General features: G+C 34.8%; 1 protein-coding gene, 1 long non-coding RNA gene and 1 other non-coding gene across 3 annotated transcripts in view; 2 read left to right on the top strand and 1 right to left on the bottom strand.

The window, feature by feature from the left end:
• Window positions 1-6959, top strand: part of LOC141584596 (uncharacterized) — a 133361-nt gene extending 126402 nt beyond the window's left edge. The window contains exon 4 of the long non-coding RNA XR_012517733.1: window positions 6872-6959. This is a non-coding gene — a long non-coding RNA (uncharacterized LOC141584596). The remainder of the gene's footprint in view (window positions 1-6871) is intronic.
• The window catches only part of SCN9A (sodium voltage-gated channel alpha subunit 9), a 174764-nt gene that overhangs the window by 66282 nt on the left and 85511 nt on the right, over window positions 1-22971 (bottom strand). The window contains exons 10-17 of the mRNA XM_010352437.2: window positions 18936-19142; window positions 16881-17168; window positions 14947-15318; window positions 11828-11957; window positions 10493-10731; window positions 7912-8085; window positions 6769-7125; window positions 1959-2435 (exon numbers count right to left, since the gene is read on the bottom strand). Coding sequence (XP_010350739.1) covers window positions 1959-2435; window positions 6769-7125; window positions 7912-8085; window positions 10493-10731; window positions 11828-11957; window positions 14947-15318; window positions 16881-17168; window positions 18936-19142 — 2244 coding nt within the window. The remainder of the gene's footprint in view (window positions 1-1958; window positions 2436-6768; window positions 7126-7911; window positions 8086-10492; window positions 10732-11827; window positions 11958-14946; window positions 15319-16880; window positions 17169-18935; window positions 19143-22971) is intronic.
• Window positions 18642-18782, top strand: LOC120364534 (U4 spliceosomal RNA). Its single transcript, XR_005579770.1, has one exon. It is a non-coding gene; the product is annotated as a U4 spliceosomal RNA (small nuclear RNA).

Raw genomic sequence — 22971 nt, 5'->3', positions numbered from 1 at the left:
TGACTGTATTTTATTCCTTCCTTTGCCATCTTGGAAAAAATGTCTTGGGCTACATAGAAATATATATCATAATTTATTTATTTTAATTGTTTATTCACTCAATTAAACATAGAGCATTTTATTTCATTTTGTTTTAATTTAATTTTATGTATTTATTGTTTTTGAGACAGAGTCTCACTTTGTAGCCCAAGCTGGAGTGCAGTGGTGTGATCTCTGCTCACTGCAACCTCCAGGGCTCAGGTGGTTCTCATACCTCAGCCTCCTGAACATTTTGCATATATATGTCAGATACGTATGGGCCATAATTATTCCATATAATATTTTTTCCAAGTCCACTATGAATTCATGGAAGGTGGAGTCTTAATAAGTTAAGCAGATAGAAGCTATTTGGTAAGTACCTGTCAAATACTTTCTAACATAAGCTAGAGAAAGAACAGAATATTTTTAAATGATATCCTAAGACTTTCAAGCAATGCCATAAAAATAATTTGTGATAATACTCATGGCTGTTATATTTCACAATAAAAATACAGCTTGATACATACACTAACTCCCTAGAAATATACAGGTAAGGGTGGGAGAGAAGGGTACAAAAAAAGCTCTTAAAGAGTTCCTGTTCTCAATGAATTTACAGTATCATTTGAAGCATACCATAATTTCTCAAAAAATTGAAATTTAAGATTAATAAATCCAGGAAGAGGCATAAAATTGTTTGGGGTTCAAAATGAGAAAAGTCTACATCTATTTGGGGAGAAACTAGAAAGGATGAAATGAGTAACATTTTGAGAACTTTGAGTATGGTTCTAAACGTTTTACATGTATTAATGTGTTTAACCCTTACCCAACTATGATTTAGGTATTAATAACTTAAGTATTAATTTATTTAACCCTTACCCAACTATGATTTAAGTATTAATAATTTCATAAATGATAAATGAGAGGGTGATGACTTGAAGAATTTTGACTGGAGAAGGAAATCCCAAGCAAAGTCATGCAGATGGAGAATGTTTATGGTCTAAAAGGAAATTGGTTTGGTACAGGTAAAAATCTACAGGTGAGCCCTAGGAGGTACAGCTGGTCAAAGCTGATTAGGGCCATAGTGTGAAGACTTTCTGCATAGTACATAATTCAAGAGACTCTGGAGATGGCCAGGCATAGCCTGGTGGAGGAACTGCCTGAGTCTAGTAATTTGAAAACCAGCCTGGGAGACATAGTTTGTCTCTACGAACTGTTTAAAAAAAAAAATAGCTGGGTGATGTGGCATGGGCCTATATAGTCCCACATACTAAGGAGGCGGAGGCAGGAGGATCACTTGAGCCCAGGAGTTCAAGGTTGCAGTAAGCTATGATAGCACCACTGCTCTCAGCCTGGGCAACAGAGTAAGACCTGTCTCCATTTTTTTTAAAAAGAAAGAAGAAAAGAAGAGAGAGAGAGAGAGAGAGAGAGAGAAAGAGAAACAGACTTTGGGGATTATGGATTCATCATGGGAGTGACGGGAGTGACATGATTAGGACTGATTGAAATTAATCAAATAAATTAACTAGAGTAAATGCAAAATGGAAGCAGAGATATCAATTGAGACTCTGCTTGAAATAGTTTAGGCAAGAAGTAGTGAGTACAAAGGAAAGGTGATGAGGAGAGGTGGATTCAAACAGACACTGTGGAGGGAGACTGTATGTAATTTCAACTGAAAGGACACATGAGATGAAGGATGGGAAGGCTCAAAGATACTTGGTACTTTCACATACAGCTAAGTAAGATAGAATTAATTATTAAGAACTAGTAAGAGAACTTTACCAGATGAAGCTTCAGGAAGCTGTTGTGTAATGTCAGCACAAAAAAACAATCCATCATTATATGCAATGTTAAGAAGAACTTACGACAACAGAAATCTAAAATTTCCATTAATTTCATACTAACTGTTAATATGAAAAACAATGTGTATGAAGCATTCTTACCCCTTTGCTGTATTCACTATCTGAATCACTGCTAAGTTCCTCAGTATTCATATTTTCCAAATCAGATTCCCCAGGTGCAATTGGTACTGTCACTGTGAGGCTGGGGTTATGAATAAATGATTGACCGTCACTTTCTTCCATCAAGTATTTGTCCATGCTGCTTCCAAAATGACCGATTTTGTCTTTTTCCTTGAGGAATTTGTGACCTTTGCTCATTTCAGCGAGTGTATGGTTAGAAATATAGTTTTCCTTCTTTGCATTCAGATCTTCTGCTTGTCTTATCTCCCTGGAAATCTTGGGCTTTTTGGAAAATGCTTTTAGAAGAAATTCACGTAAGGTTTGTTTCACATAATTTATTCCCTTTTTAATTCTGGATACTGCAATCTGGAGGTTGTTTGCATCGGGGTCGTCTTCAATTGCTGTAAGATTGTCTGAACTAAATGAGCTCAATAATAAAGCCAGAAATAGGTTTAGAACCTATATCAGGGTGGGAAGAGGGAGTAGAGAAATAGGGAGACAAGAAATAAAAAAAATAAGCATACTTTTCCAAATATAGGCCATAATACAAACCAGTAGCAAAGATTTCTGCCTTTTCATACACAGATAAGAGCACATGAGAGAGACAGAGGAGAAGGTGGATTCCTCATCACTGTCTCCCTAAACTAGCCCCCGCGGACCCAGCAGCAGAGGGCCAGCCATACCGAGGAAGAATTACCATGGGGAGCAGAGAGAATGATCCCTTACCATTAAATTACATTATTTCTAAGTTTATTTCTGTAGTAGTAGTCCCTTAATCAAGTTCCCTTTTATGTACCCCAAAAGCTCTCCTAGCATTCATCTGTTGTTACAATTTATTACCTGAGAGAAATGGGTAGAACAAGACAATTGTGACTATGTTCTGTCGTGCTGAAGATGTGTGTTCACTTTACCAGAAGATAAAGGTCACTTGTTGCAACAAATGGAACACATAATACTTACAAATTTCCTGTAATAAAATATTCTGTCCAAGAAGTATGCTAGAGTACTACTTAATATGACTTTTAAGGCACAGAAAAGGACCTTCCCCTTGAACCTGATTGATATGTGATAATGACATTATGATTGGCTGACTTCATTGCCAATTATGTTGGTCCTAGAAGAGATTACAAAAAAGGTCAGGACAGTTTTTGTTTTCTTGAAGCAAAGTCTTGTTTGTGAGTTAAACCTTTTTTTTTTCCTCTCACTAAAGTACAGGGCTGGAAACATGAAAATTACATTTAAACATTGTTTTACTCAGGAAACAAAGAGGTAATTGAATTGGCATTTGATGTAAGGCTTTTCATGTCCCAAATCATCTGCCTCATGTTTTAAAAATCAAAATAAGACCTAATTGAGGAGAAGGTACTCACCCCTGATTTTGGTCAACTTAAAACAATTTTTCTGAGACATAAGTAAAAAGAGGAGGTTAAATTTTTGTATCTCAGTAAGTCTGATTTAGGAGAAAATTCTGGATATGGGAGGTCTGGGAATCATAGAGAAAATTTTGATAATTGCTAAAAATCCCTGAAATGGTTCAATAGTTGCCAATGAAAAAGTATATTTCACTATGAAATACATGTTTGTGTATATTTGTGTTTTAATAGGAATATTGGTGAGGACCTGAGGGTCTATTTTGCTGCTTTAGTTTCCTTAATCCGTTCAAGTGTTAAAACTATTTTAATAGCATGCAGTGGCTCACGCAGTTCTCACTTTGTTGAGAACAGCTGCTGTGACAAATTTCTTTCCTTCAAAAATCATAACAAGTCACTAAAATTTCTATAACCTAGTGGGTATCACAAATCAAAATAAAGTCCATTTTGTATCATCTATGTATTATCACATTAAGTGAGAGAAGAACTATTAATAAAGTGTACACTTGATTCAAAGTCTCCTTTTGATTAATGGTCTTCATGTGTTTCCTGATACAGACTAGAACTAACCAAAACCTATTTTTCTAAACATTTTTCTAAAACTTATGGCTCTTAACCATTTCAATTAACTGGCAATAAAATGACTAAAAGAATAAATTAGAGAAATATATTAAAAAAAGAGAAGCCAACTTAGCATATAACGCTAATGTAGAAGACTATAACAGGAATATAATTTTTCCTTAAATTTCAGTTATATGATATTGAAAGTTCCTTCATTAGTCAAGAGTTAGTTATCAACTTTATAATTTTTTCTGTGTTCTTTCATTGCCAAGAATTGATAATTAAAGAATAACAATGAGTCAGTTAACACTAATTCTATGCAAATGAAACACTCACCAATATATCCCCTCTGTTATTTACCATAAATCTATATTGTCTTTCAAAGGAAAACATAACTCTTACACCAGTGTCCATACTCAAATATTATATTACCTGTTATTCAAAGATTAACTTCAAAAACTTTCCTCAAATCTCAATCTAGAACTCTTTTTCAAGTGTCAAAAGCATTTTATTTTAACCTCATTGGTAGCACTCATTACTTCTTTCTTGTCTGATAACTTTGTGTACTACTTTTCTGTGTCCTAATAAGCATCTTAAAAACAAGGATTAGATGATGGGTAATTGGTTTTTGTCTTCCACCCTAAATAAGACCTAAACAATGCCTTACTATCTAAATAATACCTAAATACCTTTCTTTCCACAGAGAAGATCCTAACAAATATTGAGTGGATAATGTGGTGAGAGCCAAGGGAATGCCTTTCCTTTTGAATATGCCTGAATAAGTAATAAACATTTAAAGTATTTGTAATCATTGGCTTTGGTGTGGCATGTTCTCACAACTTACACCTTTCACAATTTTACTGTTTTATACCAAAAATTTTGTAAGAAGAAATATACAGCTGGGTGCAGTGGCTCATGCCTGTAATCCCAGCACTTTCAGAGGCCAAGGTGGCTAGATCACCTGAGATAAGGAGTTTGAGACCAGCCTGGCCAACATGGCAAAACTCTGTCTCTACTAAAAATACAAAAAATAGCCAGCACAGTGGCACATGCCGAAATCCCAGTTACCAGGAGGGAGGTAGAGGTTGCAGTGAGCCAAGATCACCCCACTGCACTCCAGCCTCGGGGACAGAGTGAGACTCCATCTCAAAAAAAAAAGGAATTACAGAAGCAAATCCTGCTATAGGAGATTATAAATACAAAACTTAGAAGAAGAAACAGAGGATATGTATTTCATTCCATATTGGAAGGAATTTTCATTTCATTCCACATTAGAAGGAAACTGAGAAACATATTTATTACTATAACCTGAGGGTGATCAAGAATTATAGAATGGTAATCCATGATGTATATTTTTGTGCAGTAAGAATATATAATTTGTGCTGCATAAATCCCTTTGCATATGACTGGCACAGTATCATTTAGTGTGTGATTGGATGAATTTAAGTTTCTGTCCTGACTTCTGAATCCTTTTTTTTTTTTTTGAGATGGAATCTCATTCTGTCACCAGCCTGGAGTGCAGTGGTGTGATCTCAGCTCACTACAACCTCTGCCACCCAGGTTCTAGCAATTATCCTGCCTCAGCCTCCCAAGTAGCTGGGGCTACAGGTGTCCACCACCACACCTGGCATTTTTTTTTTTTTTTTGTATTTTTAGTAGAGACAGAGTTTTGCCATGTTGGCAAAAAGGGTCTCGATCTCCTGACCTCTTGATTTGCTCACCTTGGCCTCCCACAGTGCTGGGATTACAGGTGTGAGGCACCGCACCCCACCTGAATCCCTTTTTTTATACTGGTTGCAAGGAAAACAAAACTTTAGTATTTTTTTTCAACCCAGTAGGAAGTGAAGGCACTTACCATATAGCTGTTACTGGACCCCACTTTCTGAATACCTGATGAGAAATTTGATGTCAAGCTGACCAACTGAGACAGGTCAACATGGCAGATTTGAGAATTGAGATGAGTGACTCATAGAAGAGCATCTGATCCCAATTTTCTCCTGCTTGTAAGCTTGAAAGTTTTTACTAATCAGTATAAGGAAGAACAAACAAAAAGAAGTACAAGCCAAAAAAACACTAATTGGAAAAATAGGCAGATTGCTATGTGCATGCAATACTATAGGCCAGTGGTTGGCAAACTTTTTTCATAAAGGGCCAAATAATAAATATTTTAGACTTTATTGGACATGGGATTTCTATGGCAGCTATTCATCTCTGCCATCGTAATATAAAAGCAGCCATAGAAGATACGAAAATGAATGAACATGGACACATTTGAATCAAATTTATGAATGCTAAAATTTGAATTTCATATAATGTGCACGTGTCATTTATTCTTTTTTTGATTATTTTAACCACTTAAAAATGTAAAAATCATTCTTAGCTCCCAGGGCCACACAAAAACAGGCATTAGACTGGCTTTGGCCTGTGGGGTATAGGTGTCGATTCTTGTTATAGATGCTGGTCTTATACATGGCTATACGATGGTGGAACCGGTCCTTTCATTTGCCTTAGTCCACTATTCACTTCATTTTTGTTACTGTTAACTTAGTCATACATTATTTACTAGTATAGCTTCAAGAGAGCATGTGTCATCTCTATCAAAACTAGAGAAAAAGGTAGAAAGCTTTGCATGAAAATGAATAAGCAGTGATTTTGAAAAATATAAATATGGCTTATTTGGCTAGGGAAACTAATACAACATTTTGTTCTCTTTCCTGTTCTTTCTTGTATTAAAAGTATCACTATTCTGTTGTAATTGATGTTTTTAGATATAATTAATTACAAAATTATAAAAATAGATCACATCGTCACAAAATAATTTACACAGATAATTTAAAATATTTGAATATCTGGTTACATACCACCAGGTTTCCAATGACCATGACCATCATGTAAACAATAAGGCACATGGCTTGACCAGCGACCTCCATACAATCCCACATGGTCTCTATCCACTCTCCACAGAGCACGCGGAAAACAATCAGGAAGGAGTGGAAGAAGTCATTCATGTGCCACCGTGGGAGCGTACAGTCATCATTGATCTTGCAGACACATTCTTTGTAGCTCTTACCAAAGAGCTGCATGCCGACCACAGCAAAAATGAAGACGATGATGGCCAACACCAAGGTGAGGTTTCCCAGAGCCCCTACGGAGTTACCAATGATCTTAATCAGCATGTTCAATGTTGGCCAGGATTTTGCCAACTTGAAGACTCGAAGCTAAAAGCAAACATAAAATTTCATATTAATCATTGTGAAAATTTTTCAATGTTTCCAATCATGATTTTTGGTCAAAGTTTAAATCAGTCTTTAAGTCCTATATTATTGTCATTATTATTTGGCTAAAATCAATTATTTTTATTTTGCATTTTCATCTATTTTCAGTATGCTGTTATTTTGTTCTACTTGCCACAATACAATTACAACACATATTATGAAGAAAGTATATATATTTAGTTCAGGATTGCTATAGAAGTCTCTTATCATAGTTTGAGATATTATTTCTTTTAGCATTGATGATGTATCCTTAATTCTGTTTTCTAATACTTTTACACATTTAGATAAAATCCAGCATATTAGAAAAATGTGCTTTAAGAAGTCTTTATTTGTTTTTGTATTATGATCAGACAACAATTGTTTTGGGGAATAACAATTTGATCTTTAATTTAAAAATCCATAAAGTTACGAGCATATAATAGTTGAAACTCTGTAAGCCATATGCTTCTTAATGTGAAATAAATTATCACACTATTAGTATAATAAAAATGTTTCTATTATATTAGCATGTACTTCAAATTAGAATTGAGCATGTCTTCAAAAATTAAAATATTCATGTGGTTTTAGTTATTCAAGTGCATTTATCAATGAATAGATTTTTTAAACTAGATACAAATATCAAGATTAATCTTACCTTTTGAGTCAAATTCCTAAAAGTTTTAAATAATAATGCAAACCAAAGAAACACTCCTTTATTATAGAACATAATGGTAACATTAGTTAGTTTACCAGTCTGAATGATCGTAGAACGGATAATCCTTCCACATCTGCTAGAAAGAGCTCCACTAAACTTAAAGTCACAATAAGGCTGTCAAAAATATTCCAGCCTACTTGGAAATACTCATATGGATCCATGGCAATCAGTTTTAATACCATTTCAGCTGCAAAGATTCCAGTAAAGACCTAAGTGAGAAATATAATGTTTTTCTGTTCATATTAGCAAGTAGGGAATCAATACAATGATAATAATCAGTTTGCTTGCCATTTATTGTGTTCTAGACAATTTCCTAAATACTTTATAAATGGATATTCTTATCTTACTTAATCCTGTAAACTAGGTATCGCTCTTCCCATGGCTCTCATACAAGCATCAAAAGGTTGAAAAACTCTAACTCTCCTGTCAGTGCTCATCATTTTTAGACAGCATTTTAGAAGAGAATATTAAGATTTCAGAAAAGTAAAACCTTTTATTATTGACATAGTCACTATTTTCAAATAATTTATGTGGGTCAAAAAGTTGTGCTGGAGGAAGATAGAAAGAAAACATAATTTGATACTGAAATTTTGAGCCAGTCTTTTTTTTCTGATCTGACGACTGTTAGAGTAATAAAGAACATGTTGACTCACTCTTTAAAGATTTATCAGCAGAAGAGAAAAAAGAATTTAATTGACATTGTGGCAGCTAAAGTAAGACTTCTAAAGCTTTGACACAAAAGTGCATTGCAAAATATCATTAATTCATGATGCTGGTATCAAAGGACTCACTTAAAAAAGCAACAGTAAAAGACTTGTTTATGGATCCTTTGGGTGCACTTTGACTCAAGGAATCTGACCAAAGAAGTTTCTAAGGGAAATGTTTATGTCTATAATGGCAGGAGACAATTTTCAAATAATACAGGATCAAGATGATTGGCAGGGAGCAGCTGGATTGAGGTTGTGGTAATAGCTGTGAACGAGTAAATCCTTTCTGAGTTCACAGGGATGCCGTCATCTCAGTGAGAAGGTACTTGTTTGCATGATCCAGACCTCCACCAACAATTAGAAACTAAATATTCCTGCCTTTCTCCAAAGATGAGTTGAAGGGAGGAAGAATGCTAACTCAGAGGGTACATGGGGGAAAACATTCTAACTTGGAATATTCGTAGACAATTTAGAAGGGAAGATAGACCAAGAAAAGAACTTCGAGTTGTCAACGATCAGTTGGTTTGGGACCACAGCAAAAGTAAAATTATCTTATATAGGCATTGACAAAGATACCCAGAGTTATTCATGATTTATGAAGAACCCATAAACTGGGATTCTCTGGCCCTTAGAAAGAGCAGGTGCCTGCCTCACATCTATAATCAAAACTGGCTTTGTTTACCATGAGTTAGTATGACTAGCATGGCACATTTCAGAGATTGCTCTGGCCTCAATTTTCCTAATTGGATCTTCTATCTTCTAGAAGCCTGTTGATCACCTTTTCACCTATCTTTGAGTCTTCTATGTCCAGTTCAACCAATTTGGTTTCTCAAAATTGTTGTTTTTAAGGCTTGTTTCATTGAGTTATTGAAGTTGTGATGATAATGATGTTGATGATGATAGCTTTAATTTATTGTGTACTTACTATATGCCAGGCTAATAAGTAGCTAGTATTTAATCTTTCCAACAATATGATAAATGAAATATAGTTATATTATAAGTAATGATTATTATTTTATAATGAAATATTATTTTATAAATGATACAATTAAATAGTATGGAGTTTAAAATATTTGTCCAAGGCCATATCACTCATATAATGCAGAAACGGCATTCAAACCCATGTCTTTTGGACTCCAACTACCCAAACACTTCACATTATTATGTTCAAAACAATGCATCCATACATTTGCTGAAAATATGTGAGATACGTACTTACAAAAAAAGCAGCAATGTAATTATGAAGGTGTAAGAAAGAACCAAAAATGTTAAGTGTTGCTCCCAAGAAATATGCTGGAAGAAAAAATCATTATCAATGCCCAAGATGGTAACTCGTTATAGAAATAGTATTGTTGGCCGGGTGCAGTGGCTCAAGCCTGTAATCCCAGCACTTTGGGAGGCCGAGGCAGGCGGATCATGAGGTCAAGAGATCGAGACCATCCTGGATAACATGATGAAACCCTGTCTCTACTAAAAATACAAAAAAAAAAAAAAAAAAAAAAAAATTAGCTGGGCGTGGTGGCATGTGCCTGTAGTTTCAGCTATTCGGGAGGCTGAGGCAGGAGAATTGCTTGAACCTGGGAGGCGGAGGCTGCAGTGAGCCGAGATTGTGCCACTGTACTCCAGCCTGGCGCCTAGTGACAGAGTGAGACTGTGTCTCAAAAAAAAAAAAAAAAAAAAAAAAAAAAAAGCAAGCAAGCAAGAAAGAAATGTATTGTTACTTACAGACCTTAACACTATTGCACAATTAAAGATATAACCAAAAACTTGACTCTATAGATACATTCATAAGTTCTGAATATGCATAATTATGATACTGCAGACTCATCTTACATAAAAAATATAAAATGACAATGATGACAACTAAAGAGAGAAACTATGAGTACATAACACACAATAAGAGACTTACCAAGTTTCCTATAGTAAGTACATTTTTGAATTCCTCAGTCATTGGGTGGTGTTCCATAGCCATAAATAATGTGTTTAAAACTATGCAAATGGTAATCGCAAGATCTACAAAAGGATCCATTACAATAAAATAGACACACTTTTTAAATTTTATCCAATGTGGAGAGCAATTCCAGATCAAAAATTTGTGTGCAAATCTGTACCACCAAGGTGGACATTTTTGTCTGGATTCTTCAAGCTCTGGGAGAGAAAAACAAAACAAAACAAAGCAGAGGACATGGAGTTAGCTATTTGTATATTTTAATCCTAACCAGATACAAATCAGCCAGGCACTCTAATACTGAAACAAGGTTTGTGGTTTAGATTTTGAAAAACAGTATTGTTTCAATGAACGCGTAGCCTCTTACATAAGTCTAGTATGACATGTTCATTGCCTAAGCATGAGTGAGGGGAAGAAAGTGAAATGAATTACTGCAACCAGATATGTGGGCGTCTTTCACAGAAAAATGCACCTAACGGGATAGTAAAAAGGAGAACCAATGTCTCCTTAACAGAGAAATATAATTTTCCACCAATATACATATTTTTGCCTCTGTTTGTAGTCCCATGACAACAATAAGACAAGACTACTCTATCCAGAAAAAACTCCTACTGTACTAGTTCACATATGAAAACAATCCTTGAACCAAGCGACTAGAAATAATTTCTGGAGGACCCATGAAACAGACATTTCACACCAGTAGCCCATGTACTTCTTACCATTCATTTAAGGGATGGGTAGACACTTTGTCTTCTCCCATGTTGGGAATGTTGGGGGTGAGATGTTAGACCAGGGACTAGGTAGGGCTGGGGCATATTGTCAGGGGAGAGAGTAGGAGTCAGCATGGTTTGTAAAGTTGTCACCCTTTGACTATCTTTACTTATTAGAAAAGACAAATTTTGAGCCAATAGGTAATTTGTAAGATTATATAGTGACAGAATCACATAGCTCTGTGTTAACCTTGTTTTCTGTATCAATTACCACTAAATCACTTATCTTTCAAAGGTCAAATCACCCAACACCTGTTCTGTGTTTTGTGGTTTTTTTTTTTTTCGTTTTTGCAAAGTCATTTTGCCATGTTACCAATGCCTGTTTTTAATAGCAAATAACTTTATAACTTTATAAAATACATAAAAACAATTATATCAGTATCCATTGGTTATATTTACCATTGCTTAAAACCATTTTATAGTCTCTGAATTGTTCCTAAGAACTTCATGTGCCTAATTAAGGTTGACCTGATTTATGTTAATTTTATTTAAAAATCTATATGGTGAAAAGAAGATTATTACATACCTTCTACAGTGTTTGTTAATATGCTTGCTCTGCTCATTGCTCTCTGTCTGAGGTTGGGATCATTCAGCATATCCTCTGAAAGGAGATAAGAACTACAACGCCTTTTTTTGTGTATTTGATTGGTTGTACCCTAAAAAAGAAGTCAATTATCCTAATAAATTGTAGGTATAGGATAAAATCTTTCTTATATAGCCATCATGAGTAATTAAAAGTAGAGACTAGATTGCTGGATTCAAAGTATGGCTCTGCTATTTACTGGCTATATATCTAGGAGAGTTACTTAACTGTCTCAGTTTCATAATTGGTAAAATGGGGATAGTCACAGTACTTGCTTCATATTCTTTTTATGAAAATTAAAGGACTTAATATTTAGGAAGTAAAAATCAGAGCTCGCTGCTCTTTTGTTATATCACTATCATCACCTCTCCATCTTTCTGGGTGTCCAACTTATTCAGATAGTTTTACCATGTGAGAGTCCTACGTGAAAACAGTTAAAGTGCTGTAGTGTTGTGTATCTAAAGGGGAAGAATCTCAGTATTCTCTGCTAAATTTCTGGAATTACTTTTTGTTGAGGGAACAACATTAATGAGGCTACTATAATGGTTGTTTCTTACTGCCAAGGAAGACTAATGAACTGAGCCAAGTATATGATGATAAATGACTCAATTTAAAGATAATTATTAGTTAAATGGAGAATGCAAGCTACATCTGAAAGAGGTGACCTCTCTTCAGCTCTAGATATTGTTGCCATGCAAAAATATGAGCTCAGGCATAACAAGTATATTTACTTTTGTGAGAAAATACCTTATTTTTAAAACTTGAAAACGAATTCAAATTTAAAACACTATATTGGTTCAGTGTGGGTTAGAAATAAACACACTTACACACACATATATATACACAACTATACAACTCCATATCTATTGTGTTTGCCTGCTTGTGTTTGGTATGTGGTATATATTTTAAATATATATATATGTTTTTAATATATATATATTTATTTATTTAAAATATATTTCTATATTTGTAAAGTTGTATAGTTGTATAGGTATAGTCATATAGGTATGTGTATCAAAGCACAGACATACAGACATAAATATGTGCATGGTTGTATTATGCATATATGTGTATGTGAACAGACACACCCATTTGAGAGATCTCTGTAAAAAGTCAAAAATCTGACTTTTTACAGGATGCCTTGAAAACATTTTTTTTTGCTATAGTCTGTCAAACAAGAATTTTACTGATTAAACAAATTATTTTCCATGTAGACATGTTTCAGTTATAGAGATTACATCATTTGTCATGCCATGTTTTCATATAAACCATATATTGTGCCACAATTTTATGTTTATTGTATTTCTATTGTATCTTATACATATCCTCTAATTTTGTAGTTTGCACTTGAGGATTTATTGTGATACTGATTTTTCTATAGTTAACAAAAAACTTTTCAATAAAGAAACTTCATTAAATAATCTCCAAATCTGATATAAATTACATAATATTTAACACATTACCCACAACACTGAAAAACAAAATGCAACCAAAGTTTGATTCCACAAAAATTTAACATGCTCATTCAATAAGGAAAAACACCTTGACAGAAGGGCTTAAGCTGTGTCATGCACACATAGAGGTCATATGTTACCTAAAAGCACATGCATTTATCCATATTGAAATATGGTGTGTGGCCATGGATTTAATGAAACTTTATTCTCACTTAAAATACTACACTGTCTGCAAATATAAATATATGAGCATGTAGCATGTGTTTGAAGCTTATTGGGTTAGTCAAAGCCCTTGCTGATATTAGTAATGCAGCATATCACAGTGAGTGAGCTAAAGACATATCCTGGAAACTCTAGGAACAAGTAAGATCTCACTTTCAAGCCTAATCAGACACCTTTCTCTAAACACTCAATGACCTAAACCTTTGGAACTGCTGTAAAATGGTTGTTTTGCTTTTATGTTTGTTTGTTTGTATCAATGTATGTATTTCAGTTATTTTGTTTTGATTCATGGACTCCAGATGAAATACTTTTTAAAAATGAAAACAGTTATGTTTCACTTACATAAAGGACCTAAGGCACAGCCATTCTAAATGTTTTCAAGATAAGAAGGCTACTGTACATTGGAGAGATAGCAAAGTGGGTGGTTAAGAGCACAGCTCTGAAACAGCAAGCCATCTGTTTCCATTTCAGAGCTACCATTTATTAGCTGAATAAATTGGGGCAAATTGCTTTATTTTCCCATGCCTCAATTTTCCCATTTGTAAAACAGATATAATAATACATCATCTCGGCCAGGCACCATGGCTCATGCCTGTAATCCCAGAACTTTGGAAGGCCAAGGCAGGTGGATCACTTGACATCAGGAGTTCGAGGCCAGCCTGACCAACATGGAGAAACCCCATCTCTATCAAAAATACAAAAAATGAGCTGGGCATGGTGGCACATGCTGTAATCCTAGCTACTCAGAAGGCTGGGGCAGGAGAGTTACTTGAACCCGGGAGGCGGAGGTTACAGTGAGCTGAGATTGCACTGTTGCACTCCAGCCTGGGCAACAAAAGAGAAACTCTGTCTCAAAAAAAAAATTTTAAATAAATAAATAATATATCATCTCATGGGGTTGTTGTAAATACTAAATATGTGTTTTCTGTTATTAACAACTCATATAAGATTCCTTGAAATAGGTACATATTAAGTTGTGACCTGAAAAAGACAGCAGTAGGTGGCAAGTAATCTAAATTTCTTCATAGAAATGGGATCTATTATTAACTAATATTAGCATTATCTTCACATTTTCTGTACTGGTATCTATCTATATACATATCTTTCATAAATGGTTCTCTAATGAGATTATTTATAATCTTCAATTATAAAATCAATAGACAAGTACCTTTTTACAAAAATGGGATTTTATCTATCTTTGAGTTACATGCCTACAGCACATAGAATGAGGATTAAGCTAATGACTCAAAGGTGTGTTTCTAAGGAAAAAGTATTGCAAAATGCAGAGCCATTCACAAGACCAGAGAGAAGGTCCTCCAACAGAGAGACCAACTGATGCAAGAACAAGGGCCCAGCCATGCCTGAACTATGGTAAAATGTCCTTACGCTGTCATCAGAAGTTGCCTTATCTATTATCACCTCTGGAAGAAGCTGTCCATTGGGGAGCATGAGGGCTGAGCGTCCGTCCACCAGGGAGACCACACCATTGCAGTCCACGGCACTGTGCATCTTCCCATTCACCGGCAGCACTGGGGAGGACCTACTGGCTTGACTGATGTTACTGCTGCGTCTCTCAGGGGGTCTGTGGGGTACGAACAGTGAGCCCCTTCTGCTCTCATTGTCTCCGAAAATGCTGTGCTCGTCATCGGCAAATTCAGTCTCAGATCCTACATCTCTTCCTCGGCCCTTGAAACTGAAAAGGCTTGTTCTGCTGCTTCGCCTTGCAGAAAACAAGGAGCCACGAATGCTGAGTGGTGACTACAGGAAAATTTCAAAATGACATATTTGTTGAAGCACGTACTAATAGAAGCACACTTCATGTAAATACCACTGAACATGCTGGCCTGAGGGCAGGTGTCTCTGTACTAGCTTAAAAGAAACAAACTTAAAAACAAAGCAATTCAATGAGAAGAAACCTTCTTCCACTTAAAGGATGAAACAATTTGTGGAACTCATCCTTTGAGGACCAAGTAAATTATTTGTTGCTGTACAGCTCTCGAATATCCTGGTCTAGAGTTATTGCTCCATTCTTTCAATGCCATTCATTTTGCTGTATAGAAAATATCACTTAAAGAAAAAGAGATTATATTGCTACCTGTCATTCAGCTTTTTATATTTCAATCCCTAAGCATCACAAAAAATGGAAATTTACTTATAGTCAAAGACCATGCTGTATGGTTCTTTGCATTGCAAATCCACCTTACATACTGAGAGCTCAGTTAAAGTGTATTTAAAAAGACCTTTTAATACCAGTAAGTATATAAAGTCATTAAATATTTAAAAAGAAGTTGCCCAATACCAAAGAGGAGGAAAAATTCATGCTTATATGACTCATGTCCAGGATAAACTTTTTCCATAAACCAAATTGAATGCAAATTCTTTGGAAAGATCTAGTTCAATAGATGTTAGTGCTTACTATGGAAAGAACAAAGTGGCAAGTATTGTGAACAATGGAAAATTATGACAAGGTATTTTCCTTAAAACCAGCTTGGACTGCTCCTCTCATATTTCTTTTTCTTGATACATCTGTTCAAGTTCTGTATCATCATCTAGGTAGTGAAATTTTGAAGGCAGGGACTCTATCTTTTATTACTGTGTATATCAGGCAGAATCTTGCAGATTCTTAACTAGATTTTTATTTTAGAAAAGTGATTTTTGGGGTTGTGTGATGGAAAATGGGGGAGTGCTAAGGAAAATAGAGACAATGGTTCATCTTGGAGGCTTGTGGAGAACTATAGGCAGGAAGACCTGAGAGATGAAGCTTTCAGTGAAAAAAGAAAGAAAGAGAAAGAGAAGTTCCACGTAAGCAGAATTAACAGACTATGGCACCACATATTAGTAGTTCCTGTGGTTGAGGGTGGAGGATATCAAAGCCTTCTCCAAATTTCCAAATGGGTGAGTGATACTCAGATGATACCATTACCTATAGTGGTTAAGAAAGAAGAGAAACTACTCTTAGATTAGTTTTTAACCAATGAAGCATTACAAATCACAGACTAAATACAAATATAAAAGTTATTCTATAGTGTGACTTGTATCTTTATTTCTACAACGTTTTTCGGGAGTATTTTGTTTTTGAAAATGAGTTATTAGAAAAGATATTGACAGTTCTGAAACTGTAAGATCTTTTAGAAATGATCAAACCTAAATGGAAACCTGAGTAATCTTTCCATAAATGCTCAGCGATACTAGGTTTTTACCTAAAATCATAACAATGGAGCCACTCACTATCCACTAGCCTCTGAGGTCTCTTACCTCCAAAGACATTTTTCTCTATCATTCTGCCTCTGGTGATACACATTTAGCAGTTTGGGTGGTACCTGATTGGGGGTAGATAATCTCTTTTCCTGTGCTCGCCTATGCCCTTCGACACCAAGGTGGAAACTTTTTCTTCTGATGCTCTCCTCTGATTCTGATTTGGACAATTTCTCAACATCTCCCTTTTCTTCTCCACTGGAGAGCTTCTTTTGGTTCTTTTTCTTTCTTCTGTTTCTTCTTTCTTTAGCACTTTTAGAGCTCAGTTTGGATGTTTCAGAAGAACTCTCTGAGAGGCCCATAATTCTGCTTCTCCCAATACTTGTATATTCAGCTGCTGCCGCTGCAATTGCCTGGGTGGGTCAAGAGGTTAATACAGAAATGAGTCATTTCCAAATCCCGGGAAACCCTAGGACAGGACATATTTTGCCTATCAGTGTAACTACATGGTACATATAATTATGTCCTTTAAACATGAAATGATTGTTTTCTTTATACAATGACCAGAATGCTTACAAAGTATATATTTGTTTCTTGTCTCAGGTTGAAATAAAGCTCTATTGTGTTTTGGAATTAAACAAGTATATGTCATTAATTTGCTTACAGTAAACAGCAAACCACACTGCCATGTGTGTACCTATGCAACAATCTTGCATGTTCTTCACATGTACCCCAAAACCTAAAATGCAATAAAAATAAATAAAATAAATAAAATAAATAAAATAAAGAAATATTAAATATTACATGTTAAAGTTTTACAAGGTAATTTCGAAACATAAAACTCACATAAACCATGTAATAAGGTAGACAATTTGTATATAAGGCAATTAACTCAATATTATCAATAGAATCAGGCACTCTATGGTTTAATAGAGATTGAGTTATCTGAAAAATAAATAAATTATTAAAAAGTGATACTGTAAGAAAATGGTAAGGTCAATGACTATTAGCCTGAAAGAAATTTCTGGGAATTCTCTAGGTAGTACGCAGTATAATCTAGTACTACCCCTTTACAAAAATGTTTTTATTATAAACATTAAAAAATTCTTGTAAAAAAATTGGGAAATAAAGATGTGAATGAAAAACAGAAAAATCATCTTACACTCCAAAAATAATTGGTGCTAATATTTCTTCCATTCTTTTTATATGTATGTATAATTTTAAAATTGTGATTGTATTCTACTATAGTATTTATCATTATTCTAAAAGGTTTTTCCCCATGACATTATAATTTTTGAAAAATATATAATTTTATGACAAAATAATACCAGAAAAGATATACAATTTCCATAACTTTTTGTTATTTTTAAATTTTTCAAAGTTTAAATGTTTTCTGATTTTTACCATTATTAAAATGCTGCGCTGAATATTTGTGCATTAGAGTTTCTCTGAATTACAGATGATTAATCTCCCCTAACACTAGATTCCTTGAAGAGGTTTAACTAGGTCAAACTTTCAGACAAATTTTAAGATACCCGCAGTATATTTGAAATTATGTTTCTTTTAGTACAAGCCTTCTCAAACATTTGCACTGAAGAATCTCTTTGGAGACAGGATTAAGGAGGAAATTTTCAAGGATCTGTGACAGCCTAAAGTAGCCACACCAAAATGATTACTTTCCAAATATCTCATGCTTTATCTTAAAAATCCTTGTGACATCAAGAAAAAATGACATACTGTTTTCTTTATACCCCATAGAAGAGTACCTGTTAATTTTAATCTTAAAATATTTTTCCTGAAACCATTTTACACAATCGGTACTCTGAGGAAATGCACTGTGTGTGTGTATGTGTGTGTGTGTGTGTGTGCAAGGATGTAGTTTATATAGCTAAATTCAGTGCCAGTATCATACACAATGAGGTTTATCCAAGGCGCGATTATTGCTAATTGAAAACTTTTCCCAATACCCCGCTGTGATGACTTGCAATACAGTCAGCACTGGCTATTTCTGACAGTCTCTACGGAGACTGAATTAAAAAAAAAAAAAAAAGAAAGAAAGAAAAAAGAAAAAGAAAAGAAAGAAAATCTAGCTGGAGAAGGCTGAGCATAGACCACAGGGCCTCTGTTGTAGCCTTTTGCATTTCTATCTCTAAGAAGAATTTTAGATCAAATAATACTACCTCCGCTTCTTCTTGCTCTTTCTTAAGTCGGTCTAACATCTGTTGAAATTCTAATTCTTTCTGTTTAGCTTCTTCGATGTTTGCCTGGTTCTGTTCTTCATAAGCCATGGCAACCACAGCCAGGATCAAGTTTATTAGATAAAAGGAGCCCAGGAAAATGACTACGACAAAGAAGATCATGTAGGTTTTGCCAGCAGCACGCAGAGTCTAGGGAAAAATGGAAATTGTCATTTTAATAATAGAAAAAGAATTTAAGTAAATTATTTCCATTTGACTAGCATGGGCAAATCTGACAGTTTTGTATAATCTCATGTTATCAAAAATGTAAAGAAAAAAACTATATCTTCATGGAAAACAAATATTAAACACATTTTCAGTACAAAGAATATAGCAACACAATATGCTTGTACTAAAGTCATGTATATTTCTTGATTATTAAGTGTAGTAGTATAAAAATCATGCATTTTTTCCTACAGCCTGAAAATTACTCATAAAATTAAACCCTTTGCTCACTTTCAAATTTTAGGAACAGGTGATAGTCCTATAGTCCCTTTTACTGTTAAAAGTCTATCTTTTATTTCTTTATCATCAAATAATAATAGCACTAAATGTTAGCAGTAGGCAGATAGCCTTATTTAATTACTTTATTCATCTCAAATCTATTTTTAATTAACTTTTCTCAAGTGTTTTTCCTTTTAAAATAGATTTTATTTTTTAAAACAGTTTTAGGTTTAGAGCAAAATTAAACTGAAGGTACAGAGATTCTTTTCCTTCCTTCCTTCCTTCCTTCCTTTCTTTCTTTCTTTTTTTTTCTTCAGAATGTGTAATTTGTTACATAGGTTTACATGTGCCATGATGGTTTGCATCCATCAAGCTCTCATCTACATTAGGTATGTCTCCTAATGCTATTCCTCCCCTTGTTCCTCACCCCTCAACAGGCCCCGGTGTGTGATGTTCCCCTCCCTGTGTCCATGTGTTCTCATTGTTCATCTCCCACTTATGAGTGAGAACATATGGCTTTTGGTTTTCCGTTCCTGTTTTAGTTCGCTGAGAATGATAGTTTCCAACTTCATCCATGTCCCTGCAAAGGACATGAACTCATTCTTTTTTATGGCTGCATATTATTCCATGGTATACGTGTGCCATATTTCCTTTATCCAGTGTGTCATTGATGGGCATTTGGATTGGTTCCAAGTCTTTGCTATTGTGAATAGTGCTGCAATAAACATACATGTGCATGTGTCTTTATAGTAGAATGATTTATAATATTTTGGGTATATACTCAGTAATGGGATTTCTGGGTCAAATGGTATTTCTAGTTCTAGATCCTTGAGGAATCACCATGCTGTCTTCCACAATGGTTGAACTAATGTACACTCCCACCAAGAGTGTAAAACTGTTCCTATTTCTCCACATCCTCTCCAGCATCTGTTATTTCCTGAATTTTTAATGATTGCCATTCTAACAGGTATGAGATGGTATCTCACTGTGCTTTTTATTTGCATTTCTCTAATGACCAGTGATGATGAGCTTTTTTTCATATGTTTACTTTAAGTTCTGGGATACATGTGCAGAATGTACAAGTTTGTTACACAGTTATGCACGTACCTTGGTGGTTTGCTGCACCTATCAACCCATTATCTAGGTTTTAACCCTGTAAGCATTAGGTAGTTGTCCTAATGTTCTCCCTCCTGTTGCCCTCCACAACAGGCCCCACTGTGTGTTGTTCCCCTCCCTGTTTCCATGTGTTCAAATTGCTCGACTCCCACTAATGAGTGAGAACATGCAGTGTTTAGTTTTTTTCTTCCTGTATTAGTTTGCTGAGGATGATGGCCTCCAGATTCATCCATGTCCCTGCAAAGGACATGATCTCATTCTTTTTTTAATGCTGCATAGTATTCCACAGTGTATGTGTACCACATTTTCTTTGTCCAGTTTATCATTGATGGGCATTTGGGTTGGTTCCATGTCTCTGCTAATGTAAATAGAGCTGCAATAAACATATGTGTGCATACATCTTTATAGTAGAATAATTTATATTCCTTTGGGTACATGCCCAGTAATGGGATTGCTGGGTCAAATGGTATTTCTGGTTCTAGGTCCTTGAGGAATTGCCCCACTGTCTTCCACAATAGTTAAACTAATTTACACACCCACCAACAGTGTAAAAGTGCTCCTATTTCTTCACAGCCTTGCCAGCATCTATTATTTCTTGACCTTTTAATAATCACCATTCTGAATGGTTTGAGATGGCATCTCACCGTGGTTTTGATTTATATTTCTCTAATGATCACTGATGCTGACCTTTTTTAATATGTTTTAGGCTGCATAAATGTCTTCTTTTGAGAAGTATCTGTTCATATTATCCTTTGCCCACTTTTTGATGGGATGCAAGGCTGGCTCAACATATGCAAATCAAGATATGTAATCCATCACATAAACAGAACCAATGACAAAAAACACATGATTATCTCAATAGATGCAGAAAAAGACTTTGATAAAATCAACATCCATTCATGTTAAAAACAATAAATAAACTAGGAACTGATGGAACATATCTCAAAATAATAAGAGCTATTTATGACAAACGGATAGCCAATATCATACTGAATGACAAAAGCTGGAAGCATTCTCTTTAAAAACTGGCACAAGACAAGGATGCCCTCTCTCACCACTCCTATTCTGTATAGTATTGGAAGTTCTGGCCAAAGCACTCAGGCAAAAGAAAGAAATAAAGGGTATTCAAATTCAAAGAGAAGAAGTCGAATAGTCTCTGTTTGCAAATGACATGATTATTTATTTAGAAAACTTGATAATCTCAGCCCAAAAACTCTTTAATTCAGTAAGCAACTTCAGCAAAGTCTCAGGTTACAAAATCAATGTGCAAAAATCACAAGTATTCCTCTGCACCAACAATAGACAAGCAGAGAGCCAAATCATGAATGAACTCCCACTCACAATTGCTGAAAAGAGAATAAAATATCTAGGAATACAGTTTACAAGGGATAGGAAGGATCTCTTCAAGGAGAACTACAAACCACTGCTCAAGGAAATATGAGAGGACACAAACAAATGTAAAAACATTCCATGCACATGGATAGGAAGATTCAATATTATGAAATGGCCGAACAGCCAAAAGTAATTTATAGATTCAATGCTATTCCCATCAAACTGCCATTGACATATTCACAGAATTAGAAAAAAAAAACTACTTTAAATTTCATATGAAACCAGAAAAGAGGGCATATAGCTAAGACAATCCTAAGAAAAAAGAAAAAAGCTGGAGGCATCACCCTACCTGACTTTGAATTATACTATAAGGCTACAGTAACCAAAACAGCATAGTACTGGCACCAAAACAGACATATAGAGCAAAGGAACAGAAGAAAAACCTCAGAAATAACACCAAACTTCTACAATCATCTGATCTTGGACAAACCTGACAAAAACAAGCAATGTGGAAAGGATTCACTATTCAATAAATGGTACTGGGAAAACTGGCTAGCCATACGCAGAAGACCGAAACTGGACTCCTTACTTATAACTTGTACAAAAATTGACCTAAAGGTGGATTAAAGACTTAAATGTAAAACCCAAACCGTAGAAACCCTAGAAGAAACCTAGGCAATATGATTCAGGACATAGGCATGGGCAAAGACTTTATGACAAAAACACTAAAAGTAATTGCAACAAAAGCCAAAACTGACAGATGGGATATAATTAATCTAAAGAGCTTCTGCACAGCAAAAGAAACTAAACATCAGAGTGAACAGGCCAACTATGGAGTGGGAGAAAAAGTTTGCAATCTACCCATCTGACAAAGGTCTAATACTGAGAATCTGCAAGTAACAAACAGATTTACAAGATAATTAACACTTTAATTAACAATTTCATAATGCAATATACTTTTATCATACATTGAATTTTAAAGTAAATTTAGAATAGTATAAATGAAAAATAAGTCTCTCTTTCCTCTCGTGAAAAATGATTTCATTTGTTTTAATTTGTGTTTCTTTAATTTTGAGTAAAAGTGATC

Source organism: Saimiri boliviensis, chromosome 5, assembly GCF_048565385.1.
Source record: "Saimiri boliviensis isolate mSaiBol1 chromosome 5, mSaiBol1.pri, whole genome shotgun sequence".
NCBI classification, from domain to species: Eukaryota; Metazoa; Chordata; class Mammalia; order Primates; family Cebidae; genus Saimiri; species Saimiri boliviensis.
This window is presented reverse-complemented; position numbering and strand designations above follow the sequence as displayed.